At 35.8% G+C, this 25,414-nt stretch overlaps 1 protein-coding gene across 3 annotated transcripts in view; it reads right to left on the bottom strand.

The window, feature by feature from the left end:
* The window catches only part of LOC128990820 (uncharacterized), a 63,105-nt gene extending 42,346 nt beyond the window's left edge, over window positions 1–20,759 (bottom strand). For all 3 annotated transcript variants that reach the window (XM_054413434.1, XM_054413442.1, XM_054413426.1), the window contains exons 1-5: window positions 20,595–20,759; window positions 14,622–14,772; window positions 8,641–8,780; window positions 8,343–8,550; window positions 2,969–3,119 (exon numbers count right to left, since the gene is read on the bottom strand). In XM_054413434.1, coding sequence (XP_054269409.1) covers window positions 2,969–3,119; window positions 8,343–8,550; window positions 8,641–8,780; window positions 14,622–14,771 — 649 coding nt within the window. In that variant the 5' untranslated portion in view covers window position 14,772; window positions 20,595–20,759. The remainder of the gene's footprint in view (window positions 1–2,968; window positions 3,120–8,342; window positions 8,551–8,640; window positions 8,781–14,621; window positions 14,773–20,594) is intronic.
* Window positions 20,760–25,414: the final 4,655 nt, after the last annotated feature.

Here is a 25,414-nt window from a genome sequence, read left to right as displayed (position 1 = left end):
GTTATAGTCTGTTATTTCTTGTTATATAAGCACATGTTTCCAGGTTAAAGTTCTCCTTGGTGATTTTTATATCCATTTTTAGCCAATCAATCAGTATTATATAGTAAACAGTGATAACCTTACAATAATTAAATAAGTGAAAATGTTTTTGTAGAGTAATTCAGAGTTACTTGCTAAGAATTTTATAGTAGCATAAGTATTTGGAAAATTATTATTTTTACTTTGCCGTTCCATTCAAACAAAGAATCATTGAGAGTGTGACAGCTATTGTTATTTATTTGGGGGATTAAAAGAATTTTTAATCGGAAGTTGAAGTAGATAGCAGGTTCGAGAAAGGTGCGACAACGTCATATGGGGTCGTGTGTGTTTTACCATAGATGAACGACATAGTACTGTTTAGCAATAAATAATCTTTCAACACATTATATTGAGTTACAAGCAGTTTCACTGTGTAACGAGTTGGACTACAAGACACGACCTTCAATTGATATTTTTTTGCCAATGAGAAGGATTTTTAGTACTGGTCATCTCAATATTAAATTAATTCACACCCCATTGTCATTGCCGTGATCGAATCGTAACCGCATCAAACGCTTCTCTTACCGAGGGATCATTTCAGAAATTTTAAGTAGAACAAATGCAATAATAGCCATTGCACTCAAAGTCTGAGGAATAAAATCAATCTTTCAAATATTAATTGAATGGATAATTGTTTGTAAACAAATCCAGCATTCTGTCATTTCATGTAAAAGTAATACAGCGCAATAAATCCATTGTTATATATTTCCATAGTTCTCAATAACCTTGGTATTTCATTCTTGGTATCATACAAATTCATTCAAAAGAGTTTTGGTAAACATAGTAAATAAGAAGCCACTACAAAAGATACACATTGAAAGTACAACACTAAAATTAGTGTGGTAGTACGCAAAGTAGAGTTAGTGTATATTTAAGATTGTTTTCAGCTTGGAAGAACTTCAAACAGTATCAGGGACATCCCCTAAGGATCTCTGGGAATAATATTATTCTACAGGGCCCACTCAATTTTCTGTTTAAAATTAAATGCAAACTCAAAGCAAAGTCAATGTTTAACCACAAATCTAGGGAATTAAAACGCGTTGTTTTAAGATTGACTGGGGATAAAAAGTAAACAGGACACAAGCATATTATATATAAATAAATATATGTATATGTACGTGTATATAAATGCAAACATATAAATTATTTAGAAATAACACAAAACAACAAATAGGCCTCGGAAGGCAGTCCGTTGGGTTGACGACGTAACGGCCAAACGATTTTGGACCAAACAAACTGTTTTACAACTGTTGGACCAAACGATTTTGGACAAAACGAACCGTTTTACAACTGTTGGACCAAATGATTTTGGACCAAATGAAATACACCCCATGTTTCTTTGGTAGCATCAAACTTCTCGAACTTGAAATGAGTTAAACTATGTGTGGTAGGTTGTTTTACTGTTAATGTAGATGATGTGTCGTCATTCTCATATTCTTTATGTCCGTGCAGCGTCATTATGTAACGTTATTAGGCCTACATTTAAATAGAATACAATATGTGAATTAATAATCTTAAATTGTCAAACATTCTTAACAAAAGTAACAAGTAAACAAACATTGTTTTTATGAAAACATCTGATTGAAATAAATTAAAGAACAGTATTTTAGCATACATAACAATTACATGCAGTAAAAATATATATATATATATATACAAGAATCAAGTTACAGTATTGGTAAAAAAAAACTATGTTTGTGTAACAACATTCCACATGAAGTAGATGATTTGTTTGATTTGTCGATCAGCTGTTTAGTTTCAAATGAATTAATAATGTCAAAGATTTGTGATTTCAAATACATAAATTATTATAGGTACCGTAAAGTTTTCTTAATCATGGTAACTTATTCTCAACTAAATTTTACTATTACCAGCATTAAAATAAAGTAGTAAGATCCATTAAGAGTAAACTTTAAGGTACACAATCCTTGATTGAAATGTAGTATACATTAACAGTCATAATACACAGCAATTATTATGTAGTAGACTTTGACTATTTTCAAGTAACAAACATATGTTTCTGTAAACAAAAATTATCTCCCCATGTTATCCTTATGGAGAAATACAAAACTTTAAAGGGCTCTAGGGCCTCAATCTCTAATTATTTCCCTAAAAAGAAAGTTTCCTGCACAACTTCACGTTACGCTCTTTCCAATGAGATCAAAAACATGTCAATCGGTTCAGTAGTTTCGAAGGAGTAATTGTCACAAAAATCCTGCTTGCGTATTAAATAAGTAATAGAATAGATGTATGCCCGAGGGGGGGGGGGGCGCCCCCTTTGCCCCCCTCTGGATCCGGACATCATAAACAACAGGGCATCATTTAAACTAGGAATTCATTCAGTAACCATTTAAACAAGGTGACAAATCAAAGGGGAGATACAACTAGACCTAGACTACTCATCGGCACAACCAGTCGTTGATATAGCTAGACGTAGGTACAACAAGTCACATCCATACAATCTGGGTGATACAACTTAAGTTGTACCTTTTAAAAATCTGCAGGTACAACTTGTCGGGTACGCCACCATCTAATTGTACCTACCTCTAGCTGTACCTACAGTTGTCCCTAGGTCAGTAAGGTTCAACTAGACATAACTACAACTAGACGAAGGTAAAACGAGACACATTCCTTTTAAGTTGCAAAGCTGAAGGGAAAAAGTGGGTTTTCTATAAAATGTTAATAATAGATGATGAAATAATTAATTGGGAATAATTTAATATATTTGATGAAATATTTTAGTAAAAGCCTAACAGGCAATTGAAAGAGGATTTACCCTGTTTGTAGCAGAGCGTATATAAAATCTTGAGAAAAACTGTGAACAATTATCAATTTAAAAAAATTGTTATATATAAATAGACACATCAAATTGTGTGAGAACACTAATTACCTCTATGCCTAGCCCATTCAATGGCAGAGGTCCAAAGGTCAATTTCAGGTACGTTGCACATCTCCTGTTGCAGGATTGTTAGAAAGCCGAGGGGAGACAGGTCAGGAAACAGAGGACTAGCCAGAACCTTGTCTGTTTCCGTCTGGAGTATCTGAATACAAGAACAATCATTTCAACCTTGCTAGAGGTAAATATCAATTAAATACTGCACTATGTAACCATTACATGGGCATTCTATATGAATAACTAGCAGAATACCCGTCCTTCGTACGGGGTTGGCATATGAGTATAAAACGCTTATTGCAGTTATACTCGTGCTTTGCGTTTGCAATGGGAGAGTACATGATTTTAGAAAATTTGGTTATTTTAATTTACGGTATGCTATAACCACTGAGCTATAATTCTAACTGGAGGTAGCACTGAATGTCAAAGATGCGTGTCGCCAGCCGCCATGTTTGCGTGAGTCTGGTGTCATAAGAAGCCATATTATTGCTATAACTATTATTATACTTGGCTTAAAATACCTACTTTGTATGGTCGCCATTTCAAAGAAAATTATTAAAGTATTAAAAATATTCAAGTATGACAAAAATACTCACTGCTATACCAACCTAGTTATAAGAAGCCATGTCATTGCTATGATAAGAAAACTTACTGCTATACCAACCTAACAAAATCAGCGACACGCTTTTGACAGACTTCTGCCATGGCAGTGCTACCTCCAGTTATAATTTTAGCTCAGTGGCTATAACACACCTAACATAGCCATAATGTTCTACCACTACACCTAAATGATAAAAAAATAAATAATAAAATATTTGCACAATATAATACAATCTTTAATAAATTAAAACACAAACTTAATAGTACTGCACCCTGTTGGTAATCCTTATAACCTTTTAATGCTATTGCATATCATAGAACCAACTTGTGTAGTTGAAACAGCTGGCAAAATTCTTTAATTACTTTTAAATATGAATACTTGTGAGGTTAACATGGGAACCTCTACACCTACTGGGGCGGAGCCCTAAAGGATTTTTGAGATAAGAATATGTCTATATGTTAACCGGGAATGTGAGCTATCGCTATCATCATACCAAATTTCAACCCAATCCAACCAGTAGTTAATGCGTGATTGAACTTCAAACAAACAAACACACAAACTTTCACATTTATAATATTAGTATGATACAATACACTCTCGACTAACCGATGAAGTTGGGACCAATTATAACCAAGTTGGGACCAAAATTATAACGAATTTTCAAAAATTAGTCTTTGAAAATTTGTTATAACTGCGGCATTGTACTCAGCGTAGAATTCTAGTTTTGGGTCACAACCCTACCTGTTCATTAAAAAAAAACTTTGTATCCAATATGGTGGATCCAAGATGGCGGCCAAAAATTTATACCCAGTCAAAATGAAGTACTTACTACTCTACAATGATCTGACGTGGTCCGGGGTTGACATCTTAAGAAAGGTATAAAAAAGTAGAAGTAAAAAATAAATGGTAGGCCTAAATTTTTTGCAAAAAATCCAATTGATGTACCAGTACGTCAGCCGAGATACTATACATCACGGACTTCACGTACTAGTACGGCATCCGATTTAAATGGGTTAAACTACATTTAGTTTGACTTTGACCTGAGCTATCACTTGACACAATCATGTCTACGTCTACATCAAAACACTGTAATGAAAAAAAAAAGAAAAAAAAAACTGACACTGCAATGGTTTACGTTCTGCAGATAGCTTGTCCAGCTCACAAACCTGTGTGATTTTCATTTTCTACGTTATTGCTGCTCATTCTTACGTTTAATTTTTTTTTGTAGGGTGGAGGTAAAAATGCTTTTACGCACACTGAGATGCTCAATGGCCTTTCAGTAGTGCCGGACTACCGTGGGCTCATCCCTAGACTACCGGCTAAAAGACACCCTCATCTCCTGGGACACTAGCCTGGAACTGTTTAGCACATTACTTCAGGCTAGACCTTTTAAACTATGCCACTAGGGCTTTCCTTCTTATTTTATCCGAAAGCTAAGGCCGATCAAGATCAGCCTTCTCAGCCCAAAGTATGGCCTCAGTGAACTGCTGTACACAGTTCCAGGTTCCCTCTCCCCGAACGATGTTGTCGGGAGTTAAAGTCGATCTCAGAGATCACAGCGGACATGCCACCTGTCATTAAAGAAAGTGTGCTCGGCTGTGCCTGCAATACTCAACTGCTTCCTGGATGGCGTCAACGGTTGAGTGACCGGAACGAAAACCGTGCTGATGTGGGGACTAATCACATTCAGAGATGATTGCCTTAGTCAGTCTGACACAAATTAGCTTCTCCATCACTTTCCCAGCGGTGTCAGGCATACACAGGGAGCAGAAAGAAAAGGGAGTTCCTGGTGCACTCTTCAGCTTGGTTATTAAGACAAGGCGGGCCACCTTCCACACCAACGGAAAAACGCTGTCTGCCAAGCAGGCGTTGAATATATAAAAAAGTAGCTTTGGATTCTACTCACCGATGAGTATGAGAATTTCCACAGGAATGCTGCCATCAGGGCCTGGTGCTCTTTGATTTCTCAGAGATCGGGCAGAGGAGGAAAGTTCCTCATCCCAAAAGGGGTACTTATTATATCCAACAAGAACATGTTGGTCATTCTAGTAATTTTCAAAACAATATAGGCTATATGTTGCACTCAAAATACTAGGGAGAGAAAGTTATTAGGCTTACCAACAGGGTGCAGCACAATTAAGTGTTTTGCATTTATGACAACAGATAATTTGAACCAACTAGCTACAAAAAGTTGTTGAGATTTAGTAAATATCTCTAATCATGTTTCTAACAGTCTGTGTTTAATATTAATTATTGTTTATTAACAGATGATTAGTTATCTATATATTAATACGCAAGCAGTTTTCTTTTCACAGTCATAACTCAAGAACGGCTTGATGGATTTTAACGTTTGAGGTGTCAAATTAAAGGTATTTCCACGTAGATGTGCAAATACGTCTCAGAATATTAAGAAAGGGCATCACTTAAGTACACTAAAGGGCTAAAGTTTGGAAGGTGGCGCTCTCTGTTGACATTTGATCAAACTCATTCCCTTTGTTTACAAATAACATATGGACGTAGTTTGAAATAGTTTTTAAGGTTAACCACAGACTGCAGGACTTAAAACTTCCAGAGCAAAGCTGGAATTTATATTTTGTTTCAATCTGTTAACTAAGTCTGGTTCATAATGAAGAGTTTAAGAATAAATATTTAATTATTTTGTCTATGGTTAAATTGATTTACTCTACATCGTATTTTACTGATTATCATGTAGTTAAAGTTCTGTGATGAAGTGAATGTTTAAAAGTGATTATTCGCAGGGCAGTTATCCGTTACATTACCATATTATCATGTGATTTACAATGTGAATCAAAATTCCAATTCCTTTATAGTGTTTTCTGTTGTTTGGTTAACTTCCTTATTTCATTTCAATTTAAAATCAAATGCCGCCAGTACGACGAAGAACTTGAGTGGCTGGAGGGAACGCAAACATGACCGCTTGCATCAGCCTCTCAATTAAACATTTGATGGGTATATACTATAGTGGTAGTACCACCGTTGTGATAGTCCAATCTCGGACAAATTAACGTTAAATGTTTACATTGAAGTGGCTTACATATTTTTAAGCAAGAAAAGACTGGCCGAAACAGTTAAGTTTTTAATCTTTGTTGCCATAAATTAAAGGTTCGTTTACCTCATTTGTGCAATTCACCATACCTTCGGGTTCTTATTGGAAACTATTTGGATAAAGTTCGTTAATTCAATTCTGCCTTTACCATTGTCAGCTCCGAAGCTCATTAAGATGAGAAAGTTCCACAGGGGATCTACAATTTTAAGGTCCGTGACACGTTTTACCACCGAGTGGGTCCTCTAATTCCTCAAGAAGGTGATGATCCTGAATACGCATAGATATATAAGTAAGTACGACAATGTCACTAGAAACCAAAAGAGAATTAAGCACAATTCAAACAAAAAATTCAATGAAAAAATATGTGGGAAATAGGGTCACAACGCAAACCCATTTGCAAATCTTTGAAGACTGTGGCAGACATTATAGTAGTATGTTTTATGTGACATTATGTAGGGACGAGAGCTCCGAGGAGTCAAAGTGTCAAAGTGAGGTTGTTATGTACATGATAAGAGACAGAAGAAGTGTCTTCCCTCGCTACAATGGTGCTACCTGTGTAGATGTCGCAGCAATTTTTAAAGCTGAAAACAAAGCACCACCTGGCCAAATAAATCGTATAGTTTTTTCCAACACTAATAATGTTAAACGCGTATCCATTCTATATCTATCGCTAGATCCACTTGCTTTACCCTCTTATGTTCTCAACCGGAGACTTGGGTTGGGGCCCCTAATTTAAACACGCCTAAACAGAACACATAAAAGAAATAATTTAACAATGCTAGAATAAGAGGAGCTATGGTTGGTGTCAAGAGAGGAATTGAGCTACATTAGGTCAAAATTTACAGTGTGTGGTTGACATCTACGTGCTCATAGAGTGCACCCGCCTACTGTACATAAGAGATAACCAAAGTAGTATGAGAGTGAATGTAAATTTAAATATTGTAGATTACTTTTATATTTTTTACATCATAATATTTTTATATTTCTATAATCAGTCAGATAAGTTATTTTAGAGTGAATCTTTGATTAAGGTCTTGCTGTTTATGTTTTTAGTTTATTTTTTACATACAAGTTTCAGTTTTTTTCAGTTTTGCTCGATTTCGAGCAACGTGTTATCTAGTTAGTGTTAAAGTTGAATTTGAATAAACTACATCATTCAGGTTTTTGTTAAAATAACTTTTTTATAGTTTCCTGGTTAGTGATAATTTGTAGATTCTCGGAATATTCAACAGAAGTTGTGGTACACAATGAGAGCTTTAACTTTTTCCATGGTTTAGGTGCAGTGGTAGAGCATTAGGGCTATGGTAGATGTGTGCTACACTATAGGATACCGTATAAATTAAAAGACCAAATTTTCTTAAACCGTGTCCTTTCCCATAACTGTAACAAGCATTTAATACTTATATGCCAACCCCGTACGAAGGACGGGTACTCTGCTAGTTTGTCATATAATGCAATCCTGGGGCTATACAAATCTATATGTATAAAATTCAATGTATGTTTGTTTGTTTGTCCTTTATGGACTCCGAAACCGCTCGACATATTGTAATGAAACTTTCAGGCATTATTAAGCATTATTCAAGGATGGTTTACTTATATGCCAACCCAGTACGAAGGACACCCGTCCTCTGCTAGCGTAGTAACTCTGCTACTTAGTCATATAATGCAATCCTGGGGCTATACAAATTAATTATAAAACTTACCTTATTAATCCTAGAGTTTAGCTCGAGAACGGTGTAACAAGCGGGATTATTCATAAGGCTGCAGATGTTGGTGACGTTCAACAACGACATAAGGCGTATTGCTAGCCTATTTTTTAACTTGGACATCAAATATTTGTTTGCAACGTACAACAAGTTGTCTGCTTCATCAAAGCTCAAATTTTGAGTGTTATCGTAGCCGTAGACAAATCTGAAAACAAAAAATTTTAAAAATCGTAAATTTCCAAAATATTTTGCAACCATTCAACACTTTTCTGATTAGCCAGGAGATTTTACTTGCCTTAGTAAGTTCTTAAAAGTTTGGGGGAAGACATCAAGTAGTTTAACATCATTTTTTTCAGCAATCTTTGAATTCTGTAGTTCTGCCCTGAAAACCACAGAGTGGGCTAGAAGCATCTTTTTCACCACACCAATCCTCTCCTACAAACAAACAATAACTGATTATGAAGAATAAATAGTTTTGATGAGAAAATAAATAATCCCTGGATAAATATTGCCTATTTATCTCCTGTTTGTATTGTTAAGAAGCAAAGAGCATAAGTAGGCCTATTTGTAACACAATATGTTATTTTATATCTTACAATAAATCTGACATGTTTAAGGAAGTATTCAAGTGAAATTGAATCAGGTCAATGGAAATTCTTTTAGGCTGCGACAGGGGTATTTTTCCTCAGTGTAGTTTTACTGACTTTTATATTTAATTGTTCAATTATCTAAAAACTTCTTTAAAAAAAAAATTTGTTTGTGTTGTCCAGCATAAAGTTTTGAATTTACGAAGAGAGGCTTTAAAGTTCAACAGAGCACACAATTCACAGTTTAGTTTTTTAAAAGTCTTATATTATAGATAGTATTTTTAACATGGCAGCTAGTCAGTGGGATATGAAATGTACTGTTATAAGAAGAAAGTTACAACTAATGTTAGCAGTATATTAGTGAAGGATTTTGTAAGATGTGGTGTTTGTGGGTTTATCCAAGCCAGATTTCTCCAAACTACGAGTCCGCAGTAGCAAGCAGATTTTTTCTGGCCCGATACCGTGTCTCAGCTATACCGTGATTGTTTCCGACGTTCAGGGTACCACTCGTTGCTATACACTTGCGACCTCAGGGATAGGCCTACTGTAATCGTCTCTCGCAGTTGCAGTAACACTCTCATTGGTAAATACGATTTTGTTAAGTTATAAAAGAACCAAATGAATGCAGTCAATGAATGGAGGATCGGTGATAGAATATTGAATGAACTCTCTCAGCCCATACCAAGTTGAAGTACAATTCACTGTCGTTTCTGGTTCAACAAATTTCTCCCACAATTCCTGGTCTCCAATTCGGCTAGCTACAGTGTTTAACAATGGTTATTGTCTACATGTTCCTTACCAGGGTTCAGGGCCGTCGCGTGGGTGGGGCGACCAGGGCGACCGCCCTGGGCGCCGCGGCAAAAGTAATGCAACAAAATTTAAAAAAGTTAGATGCACATAACGTATTTTGGAATGTTATGTATAGCCACGAATACTAGTTCTATTATTTGTGTGTGTAACTGAATGTTGAATACTATGTTGTATGCCTTTATTGAACAAATAAATATTATTTGATACCAATCACTTTATAATTTGCAATGTTTTTCAAATTGAATATCAATATAGTATTGAATTGAATTTAGTAATAATAGCCTAAACAATCAAATCCACTGTGGAGTTGAAGGCTCTGTCTCAACTTAATTATCTTTATATTGCAATGTCTTAATTGTATCTTAACATTGCAATGTCGCGGTTTGCGGAGTTGCTCTGTACACGTAGCTGCCGTATTCTATTTTTATTTCGCCCGACGGTTCACCTTGGGAACCACCCCTACCCCAATCACTCCTTTCTCCTACGGCAGTCTCATCTGAGCTGCCAGCTTAGTTTGACGAGTTATCTATATATTTAATACGCTAGGCATATTTTTGTCATAATGGTTTTGAAGCTGCTATGCATCCGTTTACCAAGTTTGAGGTGTCGTTGGATAGGGTTTGTGGCACGTAGATTTGCTATCTATCAAAAAATCTTTGAAATTCACTGCAAAACACATTATTAGGGTTCAGTGAATTTTAAAGTGAACTGATAGTACAGCAGTTACACGGGTTTGGCTTATTATTTAGGTTATAATCAATTAATCAAAAAGAATCTTTACTGACTTTCACAAAAGAAACTGCAAAAACAGCAGGTAAACTGCGAACTCAATTAGGCCTTTTACCATCACCAGCTTTAGCAACAAAACCAAGAAACGAGATAACGCCAAATAAAAAAAATCAATACAAATCCTTCTTCTCCTTTGTCTAAATTGCGCACGATTTTGTGTGCCAGGTTCTCTAGTTTACATTTAATGTTTAGGATGATAACGTGGTTTTCTTTTATTCTGTATAAAAATTCTATTCAGAGTAGGTTTGGTTTGAGCTTTTGCATACATTGCATTAATTTCAATTTGCTCTGTAATACAGTATAGTACTTTTTATACATTTTAACATTTTCTTACATTAATAGGGATAGATTTGGTTACCATCAATTAAAAAACATTTGCATACAAAATTTAAGTAATTTATCCCTAATAATCAATCCCTGATTCCTGACTCTAGTATTTTTGTAAGGTGATTCAGTCCCTTTAGGTGTCTATTTTTGGGGATTAAAACAAAGATAGTGACATCATCACTCATTGTGTGTTGGGGGGGGGGGGGGCGCCTGGCAATATCCCGCCCCGGGCGCCAAATAGCCACGTGACGGCCCTGCCAGGGTTGGTACTAAATTTGGAAAAAAAATTCTCTGACTTTTCCAGGTTTTCCTGACTAATATTATACTTTTTCCAGGTACCGTGAGTCGATATCGGCCAATCAAAATCAAGATATACTAGCGTACATGTTGCTCGAATTCGAGCAATTAATTGCAATGTATTACAGGAGTTATTTCATAACGAATAACAGTCATATTTACAATGAGTTTAAGAGTCAACTCAAAGATTACCGGGTACCGGTGTGTAACTCAGACCATGTTTATCTTCGATATTGATAAACCTAAAGCATTTCGGCCGGGTTTCTCCTTCTCTAAATGCCTCGCTGTACAGGCAACATAGGTCATTAATAGAGGGCCAATTGAGAACGAAAAGTCGTTTTGGGGTAGTATTATGGCGCATTTGTAACCTAATAGTTGAGATTGTCCAGGGTCAGGTGCTGACTGTGATGAGTTAAGCCCAAGCCTAATACGCGCCACTGTTCTGTAGCTGCGGTCCACGCTGCGGTCGTAATCACGATTACGCCTCCTGTCTAGGTTTCGTTTTCGTTGCGTCGGAGGCATTTAAAAGAAAAAAAAAACAACAAATAAACAAATTATAGGTACACAAAACAACGATAAATGTACAGATTTAAGTTAGAATCATGCTAACACGATCCGTCATAGCGACACAAAACAACGATAAATACACCAATTTTAGATACAACCATACTAACACGATCCGTCTTGGGGGTTATGTTTACACAAACTCAAATAGTAAATAAATGTAATCAATGCGTTTCATTGGATTGAAAAATAAATAACAGCAATTAAATTATACAGCTGATCAAAATGTAAACAATTATGTTCTTCATAAGGATAACATGGGAACTTTCAAAGCCACTGGGGCAGAGCCCAAGGGACGTATTCAAAAATGTAAGGCCAGTTTGCAAATCTACGCGACACGCTCTTTCAAATGAGACGTCAATGGATAAAATCGGTTAAGAAATGGCGGAGGAGTTCAACCGACAAAGTTTCATGTAGCGTATTAATTATATAGATTAGAAAAAATGTAAATACTTAACTTAATTAATCACTCCCAAATACAAAACTTGTTTCAAACTAGGCCTACATACATATTGATTCCTCTCCCGTACCGATAACTAACTATCAATATAAAAATATGCATCAATGCTTGTCTTGTTCTTTTTGCCATTAGTCATCACCCTAAAAAAAACATGTTCAGAGCAAAATGTACCATATATCTGTAAAAATTCAATCTTTCAGGAGAAATTCCAGAATATTTTCATAATTCCCTGACATTTCCAGGCGAACCAAATTCCTGACTTTTCCAGGTTTTCCTTGACCGTACCAACCCTTGCCTCTTAATTGGGGGAATTGGCAGGAAACATGTAATGACCGAGTCATCAAAATACAGATCTGCGAAGTAAGATGGAAATGAATAGATGAAATTTATCCTAACTAACAGAATTAAAAATTGCATTGCAACTCTAAATCAGCGTAAATTTAAGTGGAAATGCAATAGATACTCTAAAAAAAATCTTATTTCTACACTTTATACTTGTGTAAACTCCTGTACTATGAAGTATTTTATCTCTATTAAGATTAAAAGTTCTTAAAGTACAGTAGCTTCTTATGAACGGCACTTTTTTATGAATGAAAACAATTTGTTTTTAAACTTGTAATGGTAAAATTTCAGTCTATGGGTTCCGTTTTATTATTTTAAGGCCACACACTGCTTGAGCACGCGGCAACAATGAACGGAGTAATAATAAACATTGACATATTTAAGTACCGTAGTACTGTCGTACACCATTACGTTATTATCCTTATTCATTTCCCGTTTCACATTGGCGAGTAAAACTTATCCATTTGATACGTCATCATAGGATGTGAGAAACTTGTGTAGTATATTTCACTGCCCGACGTCGTCACTACGGCGTCGCAGTAGCCTACACCGTTTAATTTTATTTGAAACAAAGTATTTTATTTAATTATCTCGAAGTGTGTGTCCCAAGAAGTGTATTGGCATACAAGCGCAAACTTATAGTATTTCGTTTATATAATTATCTCTTATATTAATACGTGAGGGCTGTTTTTTGTGAACAAAACTCCTCCGTTATTTCTGGACCGATTCTAACGTTTGAGGTAATTTCTGTTACATTACGAGAGAATTATTTAAGTTGTTTTCAGAAGCTATTGTTTTGTTCAGCATAGGTATAGGTTATTATGGTAGTACTATGTCAGATTTGACTTATACTTTCGTCAGTCAGCCGTTGTGCTGACATTGTACTGACATTGTGCGATTCAGTTGCGCGGCACCCAGTATTGTTTTATGTACTTACAGAGCTTATTATTTTATCGAGCCTAGGTCACGCCTACTTTGTAGTTATATCTGAACAACTGTTCTTTGTTAGTGCATTGTTGTGCTGACACCGTGTTGCCGGGCGTTATAGTGGTAAAGTTATTCAGTATTGGCGTTATTCAGTTATTCAGTATTGTATTGGCGTACAACAATAGTGCAATCGTGCATGTAGGTCGACGCAAAGTAACATTGTAAGGCCGACGGTGAACGACGGATCCAGCTACAGGCGAGCGAATAATGAACGTACTCGAGCTGTCCGAGCGAAAAATCTGAGGTAAGTTTAGGCTAGTGACCCTTACCCGAACTAAATACCTCACAAACTTATGAAGAGATATTCACACCTAAGAGAAGAAAAGAAACTTCCGTGTGTGTGCGCAGTAGTCTCAACTAAAATTTACAAGGAAATTTCCTCTGAAATGTATAACAAAATAAATCAAGCCTGTAGTCTAATGATTGTTGAGGAAAAGACAACATGAAAAAAAAATTATTAATAGTCTATCTAGAAAAATAGTATTAAAAGAGAACAGTAATGATAATACAAATAACTGAAATGCTTGCAAAGATAAAAGCACTGACATTGTCAGAGTGTCCCTTGTCTGTATGTCTTGTGGTTGCTTACTGTTTAGGGTGTATTGATTCTGAATAGCCGCCGTGAACAAAGTTTCTGATGGATGACAATATGAAGCATGTCCGTTTTCAGTACAGCCACAGCTACTGCTATCACTTGGTAATGATTAAGTAAACTGTCGTAACAGTTCTGAAATAGCACTGCATTTCTTTAATTATCATCATTAAATGCAGACAACATGGTACTGTATTTAGTCCACATTAACCTTTTTGAGGTCCAATTTTTTTTCATTAGGTCACCATTTGAGCAGTCGGGAAAATGCTGCCCTGTGAACTATAGGCCTACTCGCCATTCAACTGTAAAGATAAACTTTTTTGATTTTACATTTTTTTTTTTTTGAGTATAGGTTGCCATTTTTTGAGCAGTCAGCAAAATGGCGGGCGGCAATCTATACTCACCATTTGACCAATGAGCATGATGTAATTATATTTAGGATAAATTTTAAACAATATTTACAGCAAGAGCTAAGTAGGCTCAACCTATAATCAGATGTTTTAACTGTATAATGAGTTTACCGTGTCTCCAACTTCTGGGTTTCCCACTATGAAGTAGCAGTTGTACTCTTCTGCAGGATCAAACAAAAAGGTGATAAAATCAGGATCTACATCCCCCACAACCACTTCCATTCCACTAGCTTGAGCCGCGGAATTCGGGCCTTGCGACATCCTGCAAACAATCATAACTTGTATTTTACAAAACTTAGACCTAGGTATATTCAAAAGAATAAGTAACAGGATACAGTACAAATAATTTAACTAATTGAAATTTTTGAAAAACAGCCTACATTTTACCTTAGCACATTTGTATGGAAACATAATTATTGACACAAACTAGCTTCGAATTATAGGCTATTTAGAAATCAACTAACTGTGAAGTAGCTATTATGACTTTTTTATTAACCTACAGTATTTTGCATACTGAATCCAAATACAGAGTCCGTTTTTAAAACCTTTTCTAAAGTGTCCAAAAATTGAAGTTTAGATGAAAGCCTTTGTAATATTTTACAATGTTCAACAATAGGCCTAGTTTTAGTTAATAAACAGTTTATTGCACAAAGATGCTTAGTAGGTAGAGACTAGAGAGTGGGGGGTTAGTAACGACTGGCTGAGAAAATTGTGTCAACGACATTAATGGCTGCAAGGGAATCACAGAGGAGAGGGCAATCTTAACTGGGTTAAGTGGTAGGCCTACGCGCTGTTAGGACTTAATCAAACACTAGCTAAGTTATGCACCGTGTTTTAAAGCAAGTGTTTTTGGTTTATTGATCTTGCAAAATTCTAGTTTTTTAAATTAGGTTGGAAAACATTTGCTACTATCACATTGGACGAACGCTTGCGGAAGTAATTTGGTAGCGCTCGCGTTCGCCTAGAATCAAAAACTGACTGAGATAAGGGGGCTTAGTCCATTGCCGCTCACACTGTACTGCCACCAGCAAGTGCACGCTTGCACAAGCTTGCCCAGTCGAAGTTGAAAGCATGTGCAAGTAGCAGGATTTCAGTTCAGAATTCAGTTGAAAAATAAACATTGAGCCGAGTGGAAAAGGCGTTCTGTACTATTGAGGAGGAAATTTTTATCAATGCTCTTTGAAGAAATTAGGTTGCCTGCTTGGTGTAGGTGTTATTTTGTCCAATAGCCTACCTATGTAATAGAAAGTCTCTGGCGGTAATCTGAAGTAAGCTACCTACTTACCGGTACTAGAGAATTTCTCAGTTTGTCTAGCAAGTCGTTGAAGATTTGTGATACTTCCTCTCTGTCCACAAAATACTCGTTTACCCACTAGTCCCTAATATCTTGCTCATCCAATAATAAAAACTTCAACATATCACTTTCTAAGACAATGTAGCCTACTCGTAGTCTGTCATCTCCATTTAGACTGACCTGTTTATAATAGTTATCTACAACTGCTTGCATTCAGTGAGAGCCCAATGCTGTGCAGGCAAGCTTGCGCACACGTGCGCCACCAAATTACTTGTGCAAGCGTGCATCTAATGTGATTTTAGCCTTAAAGAATAACCAGTATTCTAACTTAAATTAAATTTTTGGCCCTACGTTATATTAAAATTACCAGCTGTTTCAGCTCAGTATTTGTAGTAACTTAGTTAAAATTTAATGAGAAACATTTCAATTAACACGTTCAGTGCGGCATACCTTCAAACAGGCGCTCGCCAATGGCAGCAAGGCCCGGGCGAAGCCCCGCCGCACAACTGAATCAGTGAACGCAATTGGCATTCAAATATTTCAGTCTGATGAATAAAAATAGAGCAGCGGTGATTGTGCTGCGTTAGCCTGAGAGTCGACGTAGTTCACTGAAACACCCAAAGGTAGCAGCACTGCCTGGATCCGTAACCAGTGTCTTTTTAAAGTGGCTCAAAAAGAGAAAATTGCCGGAACCAGGACACAAGTTTTGCCAGACGGGATTTTACGACAAATTTTAGTACCAACCTACACCAGACTAAAGCCAGACTAAAGCTTATTATTCTAAGCTACAGGCTGGCAACGATTATAACGTTCCCCGGCAATGGCTGAGCTCACATTGAAGCAAGGTTGTTGGTATTGGAGAAGGACGACCTTTCCAGCCCTGCGCCAGTGGTGCTGGTACCGCGGGGCTTGAATTCCCGTCCCTAGCACCGAACGTGATAAGGAAGCTTGCATTAAAGTTAGCACGCCCCAGTGTAATTAGACTTACCTAAGTTAACATATTGGTTTAAGTATTTGTTACAAAACTTTATTGTAAGTTTCAACAAATGTTAAGTTAAGCATAAGGCAAAATATGGGTAGGCCTACCGGTAGGGTATATAGTTTCTAAGTTTCCCTAATATTGATTGAAAATATTGATTCGGTATTTAGGCCTAGTTAAGTGTTTAAAACTTTCATTTTTTTATTTTCCTAAATAATTAGCAAGTTTGGTAAGGTTAGGCCTAGGGCCTATGTTAAGTTAGTTTGCAAAAGTTTTGTTTTATCGACACCTATCCCTACATCATTTTACAACACATTACACATTAGTTATTTTACCTATGTAAAATATCTTGGCCTGCACATAACAGAAAATCTAAAGTGGGATGTACATATTAATTCAATAGCTTCAAGATTAAGATCTGTAATCAATTTAATTACTAGGCTCCAGAAATTGGTCCAGACTGACATTTTATTAAAAGTTTATTATGGATGTTTTCACAGTATAATATCTTATGGAATAGTATTCTGGGGAGGTAGTACCATGGCCAATAGGATCTTTCTCCTCCAGAAACTAATTATTAGGAGAATGTGTGGTGCTCAACGTCTTGCTCACAGTAGGCCCCTGTTCAAGGACCTTGTAATTTTAACCCTCCCATCACCATTTATTTTAGAATCTGCCATCTTGGTGAGAAATAATCCGGACATCTTTTTCACAAACAATCTGGTCCATCAGTACAACACGAGAAGAGCTAATCAAGTATATGTACCCCAAGTTAACTCAACTTTGGCCTGCAAGAGCCCATATTTTAGTAGTGTCAAGATCTACAACTCACTACCAAGGAACATTATCCAAGAGCAAAATTTCAATAAATTTAAGATGTTACATGAAGGAATATTTATGTGAAGCGGCCTATTTTAAAGTAGAAGATCTGTTCAATTAGGCCTATTATTGTTTTTCTACCCATTTGACAACCACGTCGCAGGAGCGATGCTAGTGGGACATCTCAAGTATCAAGTAAGTATCTTTATTTTGTGCAGTGGTGAGACAGGTTAAAAATTAACTTCACACAATTTCAGTGTTTTAGTAATTTTATTTTGGGTACAGTTTCTTAACTGGGCTACGCTAATATCGGCCTCGATTGAAACTATTGATTCGATAAGTAAACCTTCATGCGATTTTTTCACTATCAGCAAGTTTGGTTGGTTAGGTTAGGTTATGATAGTTTAATTTAATAACAGATATATTTAAAAATATTGATTATTAATGAATATTTTCAATTCGATAGTTTCAATCGACATTAGCATAGCCCATTTAAGAAACTGTACCCTTAATTTTTATTGGTTTCTATTATTTTTTCTGACATGGATACAAAATTGACATTATTTGAAAAAGACTTGCAGTTTAAAGTTATTCACATGCCTCCAGGTGGTTCCTGCCTCTTTCATTCTAACTTAAAGGCCTACTCAGTTTATGGAAATAATTTTGTAATTATGTCGACCTCCAGTCAACGCTGAGCTACAAATTTTTTTTTTAATCTGTTCGTTTTTTAGTGCTGATTCCAAAAATTATATTCATTTTTTTGCGGAAACGTCCCGTTTTCCCGGAAAATGGGAAAAACGGGAAAAATATTTTTTGCCCAAAACCCATGTTGTGGGTACTCAAATTGTGCGGAAATTCCTCCTGAACAAAAATATGTATAAGAATATAATTTCCACACAATTTGAACACCCACAACATGGGTTTTGGGCAAAAATATTTTTCCCGTTTTTCCAATTTTCTGGGAAAACGGGACGTTTCCGCAAAAAATTAATATAATTTTTGGAATCAGCACTAAAAAACGAACAGATTTAAAAAAAAATATTTTTAGAGCGTTGACTGGAGGTCGACATAATTACCAATAATTTATACGGCGATCAAGTAAGAGAGAAAATAGTTAATAGGCATTGATTAGAAGTTTTTGTCTAGGCCTATGAAAATTTTAGTTCTCTAATAATGTAAATTTGTACAAATTTATACGGGGCGAAGCCCGCGGGTAACAGCTAGTAATTGATACATCCATAGGGGTGAGGTTCATAATGTCCAAATTTCACAAACTCCAACGTCTAAAATATTAAATAAACAGTGCGTTTCATAACCTCCAAACTTCATAAACTCCAAAACTATAACTTTCAAATAAGCACAGTTTCACAATGTCCAAATTTCACAAACTCCAACGTTAATATATTAAATCATGCCGACAGTGCGTTTCATAACCTCCAAATTTCATAAACTCCAAAACTATAACTTTCAAATAATCACCGATTCACAATGTCCAAATTTCACAAACTCCAACGTTTAAATATCAAATAAACAGAGCGGTTCATAACCTCCAAGTTTCATAAGCTCCAACGGTACAGTCTCTGCCAGAAGTCACTGCAGAGGTTGCCGTGCCATAACAAAAAAACTACTGATGTAATCATCATGAAATTTTAACAGCTATTAGAAAATATACTTATAAAATATATTTATATGTTTTAAAATTTTTCATCGTTAAAAAAATCTCTAACGATATTTGTAGTGGCTTTTTAATTGAGAGACGGAACAGTTAAGAAACTCAGTGAATTAAAGCTATTAAAAATATAAAAATGTAAATTTGATTTGCACATTGTGTGCTAACACATATTTGAGTCACACAGCTGAGGGTAATTCTGAGCAATTACTTGGTCAACTCCAATTTTTTTCATATTTTACTACGGTCATCAGAAGGTTCTCAGAAAGCAAGAAACAAATAATTCAAGCCCCGCAAGGTTAAGTTAGGTTAGGTTAGGTTAAGTTAGGTTATTAATTAACCTAACCTAACCTAACCTAACGTAACGGTACTGTTACAATTGGCCTTAGAGATGTATTTGAGACTAAAAAAAACATAATAAGTTAGGTTAGGTTAGGTTAGGTTCCGTCACATAGAAAAGGATTGTCGGAGGAACCACTAGCCATAGCCATAACGGTACTGTCACAACTGGCCTTCCGCGCGTCTCCCGCAAGCCACTGTTATCGCTTGGACTTTGAACCTTCTTATCGCTCGGCAACCTGTGCGATGGCCTTGCGGGCCTTGAATTATGTTTCTTGCTTTCTGAGAACCTCCTGATGACGGTAGTAAAATATGAAAAAAATTGGGGTTGACCAAGTAATTGCTCAGAATTACCCAGCTGAGTGTTCTTCAATCATTAAAATGCACGTATAATCAGTAGTTGAGCGCTGGCGAACGGTGCCTGCTATCTGACTGTGGCAACCACTGTAGAGACTTCTGGCCCAGACTGTTCCGTTGGAGGTTATGAAATTTGGACATTATGAACCGCACTGTTTATTTGGTATCTTAACGTTGGAGTTTGTGAAACTTGGATATTGTGAAACAGTGATTACTTGAATGTTATAGATTTGGAGCTTATGAAATTTGGAGGTTATGAACCGCTCTGTTTATTTAATATTTAAACGTTGGAGTTTGTGAAACTTGGACATTGTGAACTAGTGATTATTTGAATGTTATAGTTTTGGAGCTTATGAAATTTGGACATTATGAAACACGCTGTTCATTTAATATTTTAAGCGTTGGAGTTTGTGAAATTTGGAGTTTATGAAACGCTCCCATCCATAGACCTACTGTTAAAAATTACTGTTATTAATCGACATTTTAAAAAATCTATATTAGGGTAGGCCTAGGCCTAGCTCAGTATGAAACTGTACCCGCCCCCGCCGGCTATAACTCGGCTACATCTTGCGAATTTCACATTCCTGCCAAAGGCCTAGGTTATAAAGAGTTTTTATGATATCTTACCCTGCTTCTGACACTCCTGAAGTAACTTAAAGAATGCTAATGTAGTAATGCTTATATAGTCAACTTCGACTTTTCTTGTGTGTAAGACTTAAGACTGCAAGCAAGGCTAGGCGAATGCGAATGAAATGAATGAAATTTGAAATTGAAAAATTCTATTATTCTAACCTCAACCTGTTCCAACTGTGACGTGCCACTGCCAGTGGGAGTGGAGTGGAGTGGGAGTGAGTGATGATGGTGAGTGAGAGTGGAGTGTTGTTTGATTTGTGGTGAGCAAGAAGAAGAGGGGAAGTCTCCTCTCCACTCCAGTCACCACGTCCACTCCACTCTCAGAGTAGTGTAGCGTCATAGATAAAACCATAGATAAAACATATTAGTCTATGATAAAACATACTCGACCATAGACTAACCATGTTTTATCTATGGTAAAACTCACCTAAGAAAACATAAAAATTAGTCCATTCATAAAACTTGCGTAGTAATTACCATTAGGTATTGGAATCTGAAGAGTCCCTAGTGATTGTGGGGATGGAAGTACCATTTTATGGGGTTTTAAGTTTATGGGGGTAGTGATTTTGAGAAAATTTTTATTTATGGGATCCAAGCAAGTGAGGTGTCGTTTTCTATGTTTCTTAGGATGCAGAATCGAAAAAGAACATAATAAAAGCAATAAAACCGACAGTTTATCAGAAAAAGACTAATTTATTAATGAAAAACTAAATATGAAAAATTAATTCAGGTAAAATAATACAGTTAATTAATATCAGTCACCTATTACAAAATTGATCATGAGTCTGTGTCACATGTTAAAGCTGTGAGTAAAATTAACCAATAAACTGGCAGTTACGCCTCTTTAACCACCACGTGTCATATTGTTCATCACTGATGCATCATCACCTTCCATAGAATCGTCAGGGTCTCTAACTCGTTCTTCTCCATCATCGTTTTGACTTAACACTGACAGCTTAGTAGTGGGGATGGGTAGCAGAAACATATTTAAGTTCTGGCGACGATTCTGCAACTTAGGGTGGCGATAATATATAAGACCAAGTATGTAAAACCGCCCAGACCCCAATTTTTAAGGACCTTGGTCACCCGTAATGACGTCATCAAAATGGCGCTCGTAAGAGGATGCTGGGTCGCTATGAAGTGGTTATTATACCAAAATGCCTGAACCGATTTTAATGAAATTTGGCATACAAGTGCTTGAATACTATATCTAATCCCAGTTTCTCAATGGTCGAGTTTGATTAGGTCATTTTAAAATGGCGGCCGTTAATAATTAAAATTTGTTTAATGTTTTGTTCTTTCAACTCTCTCCAGAAATCTGCAGCAATCTTTCTTTTTCGTTGCAATGACGCCGTCTCTGCATTTCATGGATTAGGCAAAATACCCCCACTGCAGCAATCCTGCAGATTAAGTGAGTTTCCATTTGCCTGATTTGATTTTCAATTAAATCCATTTCAATAACATTAAGTTTAGTGTTAACTAGGTTTGCTGCTACGGGGAGAATAATAAAGTTTGTTTTTTAACCCTTTGATGCACAGGAAAATTTTTTTATTTCAATTTTTACTGAATTGATGTTTTTTGGTAACCTTAACCGTGTCAGAGCTGGTCAGAGCTCAGGAAAAATAATTTAAAAAATTTAATTTTGTTTTTATAATTTTTATTAATAAAAAACGAGGTGGTATTCTATATATACCACTGTGTATCAGTGCGTAGTCTAATGTGCATATAAAATATTAAAAACCTTCCTTGAAACGTAAAACCTACCAATATGTTACAGATAAGAAACAATTATTTACCTGTTCATGTATTGTAATAAAAAGATTACTTATCTAATCTATGTGAAAAATAGTAAATTAGCTCAAGATATTAGTACTCGTAAATACATTTGTATGACAATACTGAATACATTTGAAGGTCTGTTATAAAATAACAAGTTTCCAGAGAATCATTGTACAACATCGTATTCTCCAATCTTAAGATTCAAGATTAATCTTTATCTTAGTTCAGTTGTGAAACTCATAAAAACCATTTTTTGTCTGTCTAGCATAAGCACACTTTGCGCTCGTTACATTCCCAGTATGAGCGAATCTTTTTCTCTTTTGTTCTGCATAAGTTGCATCTCGTCCATGTTGATATTATGGGCATGTGAACGTTCTCCTTGAGCCTCTTTTCTACTGGCATTTTAAATTCATGTTTGATCAAATTTAATTTAGCATTTCCTTTGCCTTTCGTCGATTTTGAGTGTAAGCCATTCGTGACGGAGATACGGAATTGCTTCACCTGGGTTATGATTCCAAACGCAATAGGTGATTTATAATGATAAAAATAAATTATGTATTTTCATCAATGAAGATGATTATATTTGCTGAAGAGAGACTACTGTCATCTGGTCAATTATCTGATAAACCTATTTCATCTTAGCAACCGTCATTTAGAATTTCTGTTAGTAAGATGTCTTCAGTCATGTCTTTTGGATATCTGAGAATAATAAATAAATATTTAAAATATAGTAAGTAAAATTTATATGACTGAGTTACCTAAAAAAAATAACGAAAGTTATCACAAAATATGCTTGAAATTATATTTTAGCTTAGTAAGGCAACAACAAAATATGTCTAGTGTTAGTAGCATAGTGGTATTGTAGGTATACCACCTATATTTGGCAAAATAAACTTTCAGTTTGAACAAAAACAGTGTTTTTGACGCAATATAACAATTACATAGTGTCTAATTCAACATAAAAACATATATCTTACTTTGTTATATGTAATAGAAGGGTATACAAGACAGTCAAAACCTCTGCATAACAGCCTGTAGCCTGTAGCATGCAACGACGCTTTGAAACTTCAACTTTAATACTAAATTAATCTAGAAGCTACTAGTTCCTCCAAAATACGCTAGGTTACAGCACTGACTAGGCCCCTGGTATGGTATTTCCACAATACCAGTATGCATCAATGCAGTAAAAATTATTTTACAAGTGGTATCCTGATAATACCACTGTGAATCAAAGGGTTAATTAAAATATGAATAGGTTAAATAAATTCACCAAATTTTATCAAAATATAACCATAAACTAGCAAAATAACTAATCAGGGTATTCAAAATAGTTTAGAGAGAAATTCGAAAATTTTACGTTTAGAGGGGCAAACATGAGAAAACCCAATTTTTACCCCATAAATCCCCCAGAACACCCCGTTCTCATGGTCCGATCATGCTGGTTCGCGAACTCGTTCGAGTAAACGTAGGTTTACACGTTTTTACCAAATTTCGTCAACATTGGGTAATTTTTGCTTAAGTTATTACTTGAGTTGAGCTAAACGTTCTTTAACAAGTACACGTCTACAGTCATTAACGCTGTTAAAGTTTGATGTTATGTCATATAGAAAAGTACAAAAATCTTTGGATTGATTCTAATGAGTTTGCAATCAAGCATGATCAGACCATGGGAACGGGGTTTTTGGGGGGACTTATGGGGTCAAAATTGGGTTTTGTCATGTTTAACCCTCTATAACATTTTCCAATTTCTCTCTAAACCAATTTTGATAACATGATGAATTTGAATACCTTAAAAACCAAATAATTTTGTTTATTGAAGTGTTTTTGTACGGATATTGGTTACCTACCGAGAAAATTCAAAAATTGTAAATTAATCACATTTTATTCTTATGGAGAATAAGTAAACTGTTGTAGTTTACTCGTTTAGGGATATATTTTGATAAAACTTGGCAAATTTATTTATTTTTACCTAAGCTATTCATGTTTTAATTATAAAAACACACTTTATTATCCTTTCCGTAGCAGCAAACCTAGTTAACACTAAACTTAATGTTATTGAAATGGATTTAATTGAAAATCAAATCATGCAAATGGAAACTCACTTAATCTGCAGGTTTGCTGCAGTGGGGGGTATTTTGCCTATTCCATGAAATGCAGAGATAGCATCGAAACCTGTGATTGCAAGGAAAATTAAAGATCGCTGCAGATTTCTGGAGAGAGTTGAAAGAACAAAACATTAAACAAATTTTAATTATTAACGGCCGCCATTTTAAAATGACCTAATCAAACTCGACCATTGAGAAACTGGGATTAGATATAGTATTCAAGCACTTGTATGCCAAATTTCATTAAAATCGGTTCAGGCATTTTGGTATAATAACCACTTCATAGCGACCCAGCATCCTCTTACGAGCGCCATTTTGATGACGTCATTACGGGTGACCAAGGTCCTTAAAAATTGGGGTCTGGGCGGTTTTACATACTTGGTCTTATATATTATCGCCACCCTAAGTTGCAGAATCGTCGCCAGAACTTAAATATGTTGTAACGGCCTAGCCGTTTGTACTCTTGATAATTCATTTTAATCGACTGCTCAGGAAATGTGATAATTAAATAAGGAATTGGCAGGGTAGGAGTAACTGCCACATTTGTATAAATGGCCTGGTTTGGTGTTAACATCAACTATAACACCTTTGTCAATACATTAGTAAATATATCAATATGATCATCGTCCAAACCAGTGGTCAGGAACTTAATAAATATTTATTTCAGTAATTATTCGAAGATTATTGAGTCTCCATATGAATATCCCAGCATCGCCAAACTATCTCCAACCTCGTCTAAATTATAACATTATTCTAGTAGCAAAAGTTATGAAGCTGGAATATGCGCATATCCGGTGCTAACTCGGGCTTTCTGCTGACGGAGCTAGCCTCCGTTGGGGAGTGTATTTGTCGGGCAAAGAGGTCGAGCCTTGCGCAGGGTGCCGCTCAGCGACTACGCTGAACGCTGATTGGTCCACGAGGCGCATCAGC

The sequence above is a fragment of the Macrosteles quadrilineatus genome, unplaced genomic scaffold, assembly GCF_028750875.1.
Source record: "Macrosteles quadrilineatus isolate MER2022 unplaced genomic scaffold, UCM_ALF_1.0 Scaffold_1__1_contigs__length_201487025, whole genome shotgun sequence".
Taxonomy (NCBI): Eukaryota; Metazoa; Arthropoda; class Insecta; order Hemiptera; family Cicadellidae; genus Macrosteles; species Macrosteles quadrilineatus.
Note: the sequence above shows the minus strand (reverse complement) of the source record. Positions and strands in the feature narration are given on the sequence as shown.